Genomic DNA, 7,060 nt, shown 5'->3' with positions numbered 1-7,060 from the left:
TCTCTTATTTGGTAAGAGGTAAACCATCCGCTTATTTGCCTCTTATTATTCTCCAGACTCTCAACAGCTGGGGTTTCTCAATTACTCCTCTCTCAATTGATTAACCTTAAAATTGTATAAAAGTATATAAATTCAACATTATAATATTTTGAAGGGTAAAATAGACAATTATACAGATTCAGACATCTATCAGTTTACAAAAACGGTGTTATTGATTCTGTTTTCAGACTTCAGCCCCACCTCTTATCAATCAGAAGTGAAATAAGACTTCAGACTTCAACACCTCTTAAAAAAACAAACAGCACCTAGTCAGCATATCCAGTATACTGTCTATTTGAACGTGCACTACCATCACTAGGTTTCTAGGTCTTACTTTCCATGTACAGCTCCCTTAAAAAGACTTGTATACGGTTCTGAATGTATGCATGAGAAGGTTGCCGCCGGTAAATGAACTTGTTTTTCTATTGTATGTTTGTTCCTTATTGTTAGTCACATTAACCTCTGATGTGGGTATGCCCGTTTGATGTTTGCTGTGTCTGTGGGAGTGCTCTTCAGAGGAAAGCCAGCTGCTGCTGCTGTGGTATATGTCCTAACCTAATTCACTTCTTAATTTGATGGCTTTAATATATGATAAGTTTTATGGTCAAGCATGCAATACTGCAGATCTTTATTCTTTGGTGTTCATGCTTATCAATTAGAAAGATAAAACACTGATAAAGAATCAAAGGGTACTGCTTAATTATCTTTTTTTTTTTTGGTCCATTTTGATATCTCTTTGATCTAAAAGACTAAAGACTTAAATAAATATAGAATTCTTGAGGGTTATGAAGTCCTAGAGCATCAATTTTGTTTTCTGATGGGAGTTTAAAATGATCTCAATAGCTTTTTCCTTTGTTTTCTGAAATTMTAGCATCATGTTGGAGGCCATAACAGCAATATGTCGTCAAGCAATCAAATTTTCTTCTACTTGCTTCATATGGTTAGGCAACATATGTTCCTTCTTATTTTATTTAGTCGACATGCTCGCTCCACAAACCCATGCTTCCAATAAGGGGAGATCTTTGATTAGAAAACATGCATCTTTCTTGGAGTTTGGGAAAAGGTATTCATGTGAAGCGTGATTATTTCATTAACAAAAACGTGAATACATAGAGTAATGTAACCTCAATGATAAAACATGGATGAAAGACATAAATGACCCCATACAAACGTTCCTCAAGTTGGAACAACTATATGAGGCATGTCAAACTTGTTACATATAAGGGTAGTGTATGATTCTTGTAGCTGTGTGTGTGTATATATATATATATATTGACAAGATGCGCCTTGAATTCCTGAGGCCCACGCTTCATGCATGCGCCTCGCACCTCATGCCTAGGCCCTGGGACCCATTTGCGTCTAACGCTTTGAGCCTTTAACAACTTTGATATAGACGCATAATCATTTACAGATCCAATAAATTGTACAAACTTACAGACCAGTTTTCATGTGTTGTTTCACATATGAAACAACATGTGTGAAAATGCAATGTTTATATAATGTTGTTTCATATGTGAAACGTATGTGATTGTTTTGTGTGGGGGAAAACCAATCTTGAAAGAAGGGGACTCACATATGAAACAATACTATATAAACATTGCATTACATTTTCACACATGAAAACTAATTTGTAAGTTTGTAGTAATTATTGTGTTTGTAAGAGAAGGGAGACTCTCTCCCTTTATTAGAGTAAATTATGGATTTGGTCCATGTGGTTTGGTGGTTTTCACTAACATGGTCTTTGAACTTCATTTATTACATATTAGGACTCGTCGTATGGCGTTCCGTGACAAATTGGTCCGTCCCTCTAAACGGCAATCTAGTTCCTCCGTTAACCTTGAGGGTATTTTCGTTCTTTTTCCTTTTTTGTCTTTACTCGTGGACCAATTTCATGAAAACCACACAAACCGCAGGGACCAAATCCATAATTAAGTCTAAAAAATAAGAAAATAATAAATTTTTTATACTTTGAGTTTATTAAATTAATTAAGTTAGTATAATTTAATATTATTAATTATTATATTTTAAGTTTAGTTTTAATATACAATAAATTTTCTTTCAAAAAATATATAGCCATTAGTGATGTTCAATCGTTTAGGGAACCATCTCTATCAACCCATTAGATTAAAATTGATACAATGGGTGTGATTAAATGGACGTTTATAACAATATTTTTTAAATTAAAAAAAACCTCACTACCCCTAATTTTTGTTCGGAAAAAAAATGAAATATAAACAAAAACTGAGAGAAATAAATTACACCACATTAATATATATTTTCATCCGTTATTTTGTGATTTCCCGGTGTTTCATTTATTTAGGTTTTTCCCTGAACTCAACTCTCTCTCTCAATGCAAAATAAATGAAAAACCAGAAAACCACGAAAAAAACGGATGAAAAAATATATCAATATGGATGTCAAATTATGAGAAAATTATGATTGTTTTTTTTGGTGTAATTTATTTCGTTCGATGTTTGTTTATATTTTATCTTTTTTCGAATAAAAAATAGGTGGGGATGAGGTTTTTTTAATTAAAAAAATATTGTTGTAAAAGTTCATTTAACAATATCCGTTGAATCAATTAATCTAATGATTGATAGATATCATTTTCTCCTGAACCTCACTATATATGTATATATGTGTGTGCGTGCGCAAATGTGTGTAGACGTACATAATGTATATCTTTTTGAAAGAATATATATTGTATATTAAAATTAAACTGAAAGTATAATAATTAACATATATTAAAATTTAATAATTAATTAATTTAATAAACTCAAAGCATAAAAAAATTAATATTTTTTTATTTTATTTTGTATACTTAATTACAGATTTAGTCCCTGTGGTTTGTGTGGTTTTCACGAAATTGGTCCCTCGAGTAAAGACAAAAAAAAAATGAAAAGGACGAAAATGCCCTCAAGGTTAACGGAGGAATTGGATGGTCGTTAGAGGAAGGATCAATTCGCTACAAAACGACATATGATGAGTCCTAATCTGTAATAAATGAAGTTTAGGGACCATTTTTATAAAAACCACCAAACTACAAGGACCAAATCCATAATTTACTCTTTATATTATTACGTATACCTTTTGGAAAGGTTAAGGTAGTCTTCAGTTTCCTTTAGAATCCACATGGATACCCTTTTCATCTTTGAAATTCAAATGCATCTATCTTCTTTCTTTCTAGTCACTTTTTTTTGGCATGAAAGCAGTATTGAAATAGCATTTACAGCGAGTATTTAGAGTACTTCTCCACATGACTGATTCGCATATCTCGACATGTTACAAACCGTAATTGAGATAATGAAAACTCAAGAAGTTGTCACATGGATCTCAAGAAAATCATGAATTTCTGTATGCTTCTTAGTTGCTGAAGGAAGTACATATAAATCTGTGGGGCAACTATCACCTCAGTGCATAAGTTTTTAATCAATTCATCTTCACTTCGACAATCTTGTAGAAGATCTTTGTTACAATACACGAGGCTAATTCATCAGCCAAAAGCAGTGATGATGTGTGTATGTGACAACCATTCTAGTACAATTTTTTCATTAGTTGATAAGAGAAACTCTTCCTCTGTATTTTGTGGGCAGGTAGAATTTGTTGGGGGCGCCATGTGTTGGAACACACGCATATTCTCTGCTGTTGCTGGTATGGAAGTAGTAGTTTAGCAAGTGTATCCTGTGCACTTTGTTACCATTATGACTCSGGYAATTTTYATTAAGCRAGTGTCTTCTTATGTACTTCAGGTGGAGGTGCWTTCTGTAATGGACAAAAGATTCATGTTAGTCAGACTGACAAGGTGAGGTCTAATTTCCTTCTTAACTTCATTTGTCAAGTAGAGTTCATGGCTTTATATGTAGATTTATAGCATTCCAATGTTGCTGCCATGGCATCAGTAAGTTATTAATATGTGAGCTAATTTGAGTGCTATTATCACTAGTATCTCTCTTGTTTTGTTTATTTTGTTAATGAACCTTCATCACTCATGTATAATTTTATGTTTTTGAGCAAAAAGTTTGTGGTTTATGAATCGTTCTGTAACTAGTGGTGATAATTGCCTTAACTGCTTGTTACAACTTTATAGGTTGAGCGATCTCTATGGTGACTGGGTTTGGCTATGAACATGACGATCCATGGGCTACCAACATGAACTTATTCAAAGAATTTACAGACATCAGTCGGGTAACAACATTAAYTATAACATTTTATTTGAGTACCTTCCTTCTTGTGGTTTATCATAATAAGGGTTGAGTTCTATTCTCTTTCTGTGTGATTTTCTTAGGGTGTGCGAAGACTAGGTGCAGCTGCTGTGGATATGTGCCATGTTGCTCTTGGTATCATAGAAGCATATTGGGAATATCGTCTAAAACCATGGGATATGGCTGCTGGTGTTTTGGTAATGCTACTTATCCTCGAGATATGCTTTAAAAAATCATCCCTATGCAGCGTTATCTAAATATAGTTAAAATTTAACCATCAAATATTCATCTTTCTTGCTGGTGCTCAATGCAACCCCTGGTTTTACAATCATTTACCTTACCCGAAGTATCTGCATTCTAGTGCATGACAGAAGCAGCTTTTATCTGTTAGCAATAGGAAATGTAAACGTTACTGCAGCTGCTATCTTAGGTTTGCTTCTATGACACTAAACTCAACCCCAATTCTTTTAGCCGTTGTGATAATGAGTATTGCGTGTGAGGTAGTCATCTTGAATTTACACAATGGCATCACTCAAACAGCTTATGATATCATATCAGATTGCTAAGTTGCTTCATAGGGCAGTTTATTGCAAGTGGATATTAATATAGTGAAGGCTTGAAGCAGTTATTTCAGTACTTGCAAGTTGCAATTTGAGTGATTTCAATTGTTTCTCTTCTTGATGGAGAGGGAAAAAAAAAAACATTCACGAAGCTATGAGGTATGAAGTGAAAGCTTAATTTAATGACGGATGTGGGTCCATGCTCTTGAAAAATGTTGTGGGGAATGATGAAAAAGGAACATATGGAAAAGGATGATTTGAAGAATTATAGCTATTAGATCTTCACATTAAGTAATAATTCACTATGTTAATGCCGAAATGACATTCTTATTCATATAATTGGTGAACTGACATATTGGTTACATTTTCTTAAAAGTATGAAACTCTTGTTACGTTACATTCTTTAATTTTCTGGTCCTCTAAGTGCCTATGTTCTCTCTCCCTCCCCTTTCCCTCTGTTCTCTATGTTTTTCGTCCTTTGTTTGCGCTTGGTTAGGTCCATCATGGAGAAATCAATTACTTCCCCTCAGTTATTAAGGGTAAAATTGTCATTTAGTTAATCAAGAAGTGTAATAATTACACATTTCTAAAACTTTGTCCCTTCTTTATTATGGACATTGATTTTGGAATGGAGGGAAGTAATTGATTTCTCCATGATGGACCTAACCAAGCACAAATAGAGGAGGAAAATCATAGAGAACAGAGGGGAAGGGGAAGGGTAAGGGGAGGGAGAGAAGAACTTAGGCATGCATTTAGAGGACCAGAAAATTAAAGAAATGCGTCAAGGGAGATCAATTTTTACCGTCTTTAAACTTGCTCTAACAATAGAGCCACTTTTGATTCTGGAATGTCTTGTATATTAAAGTAACCAGATTCTTTCATGTCCATGCAACGATAATTGTGTTTTGTAGACCCTTCTAATAATTTGTTCCTTTCCTATTGTTACATCAAAAGGACAAAAGAAACTGCAAATGTAAACATAGCAAAAACAGAAAAATAAACYATCAAGCCAAACTTTGGTATTTCAATTACTGGTTTATGTCGTCACTYGGTTGTCAGGTAGTATTTTGCAGCAATATTGCTAAGGTATTGAAGCTTTTGCTTTCAACAATTTTAGGTATCACGTGTTGCACTATAGATCAATATGCAACAATGGTTCAAACCTTGCAGTAAACTCTGATCAAGAATATCAAATTATCACTAGGTCATGTAAAATAGAAAAATCCGGGTACTTGTATGCTTGTAGTGTGTCTGATACTTTTAACTGAACAGATAGTTGAAGAAGCTGGTGGGACAGTTTCGCGCATGGATGGTGGAAAATTAACTGTATTTGACCGATCGCTCTTGGTCTCAAATGGCATATTGCATGCTAAGGTATGTTTCTTTAGTTATGTGCCTGAATAACTTGTTTTCTTTTTATGCTTTCRTTTCCTATCAATCATCATCATCTTGCTTGCAACAATAATGAACAATTATCCCACCGCATTTGACCATCAARTGCATAGCTTGAATGTTCAAATCGTTTTCCCCCTTTGATGGTTTGAAAAATAAAAAGTTATTTTGCGTAACCCCACAAAATTCCTACCGAGCTAACCTTGTGGGGTTAGCTCAACTGGCAATAAGGCTTGGGCCTTTGGGGATCTTCCTTAGAGGTCACCGGTTTGAGTCCTGCAAGGCCRCCGGGGATTTTCCTGGTTGTTTCTCCAGGGCCCCTGGGATTAATCGAGGTGCGTGCAAGCTGGCCTGGATACCCATGGTTATTAAAAAAAAGAGGTAAGATAGATGTTGTCAATCTGAGTGCTAATCTTGTTGCTTCTCAAATGCAGCTTCTAGAGAAAATTGGTATTGCAACAGAGGAACTAAAAGGCAAGGGAATCGATTTCTCTTTATGGTACAAGCCAGATGATTATAACACAGAATTATAATTGACACAACTTATTGCTGTTGTTATTAGCTCATTTTATTTTGTTCTCTTTCTAGACTACAAAATTAAGGTTTATCGCACGATAACCGTTACTTAAACTTTATGTGAATTGTATTTTGTACCTCTTTTGTTCTCCTATGTAGACTATATATGTCAATAAGCATACATCATAATAATTTTCTTTTTGTCTGCAAGTTGGTATGCATACATACATCTTATCATCTTACCAGCAGTTGATTATCATGTTAATATTGTTTGTCCATGTCTTGGTGCCACCTAGGACTGGGAGAGGTAAGCATGTATGGTGCGGATAGAAGGTTATTTAGGAGAATAAC

General features: G+C 34.4%; 1 protein-coding gene across 1 annotated transcript; it reads left to right on the top strand.

Moving 5' to 3' along the window:
- Positions 1 to 526: 526 nt before the first annotated feature.
- On the top strand, positions 527 to 6,841 carry LOC112512751 (phosphatase IMPL1, chloroplastic-like). The gene is made up of 7 exons (XM_025118872.1): positions 527 to 580; positions 3,633 to 3,690; positions 3,789 to 3,841; positions 4,127 to 4,224; positions 4,325 to 4,438; positions 6,074 to 6,175; positions 6,628 to 6,841. Exons 4-7 carry the CDS (start codon positions 4,141 to 4,143, stop codon positions 6,724 to 6,726), a joined length of 399 nt encoding a protein of 132 aa, XP_024974640.1. The 5' UTR covers positions 527 to 580; positions 3,633 to 3,690; positions 3,789 to 3,841; positions 4,127 to 4,140; the 3' UTR covers positions 6,727 to 6,841.
- The last annotated feature ends 219 nt before the right edge of the window (positions 6,842 to 7,060 follow it).

This window comes from Cynara cardunculus (genome assembly GCF_001531365.2).
Source record: "Cynara cardunculus var. scolymus isolate 2C chromosome LG 5, CcrdV1, whole genome shotgun sequence".
NCBI classification, from domain to species: Eukaryota; Viridiplantae; Streptophyta; class Magnoliopsida; order Asterales; family Asteraceae; genus Cynara; species Cynara cardunculus.
The sequence above is the reverse complement of the archived record's forward strand: the minus strand, read 5'-3'. Positions and strand labels throughout refer to the sequence as shown.

Bases quoted from the DNA above. Each gene is read 5' to 3' on its own strand.
- LOC112512751 (XM_025118872.1), top strand. From the start codon at position 4,141: ATGGTGACTGGGTTTGGCTATGAACATGACGATCCATGGGCTACCAAC. The intron at 4,225-4,324 runs GTAACAACATTA...TGATTTTCTTAG, and splicing joins AATTTACAGACATCAGTCGG to GGTGTGCGAAGACTAGGTGC. The intron at 6,176-6,627 runs GTATGTTTCTTT...TCTCAAATGCAG, and splicing joins ATGGCATATTGCATGCTAAG to CTTCTAGAGAAAATTGGTAT.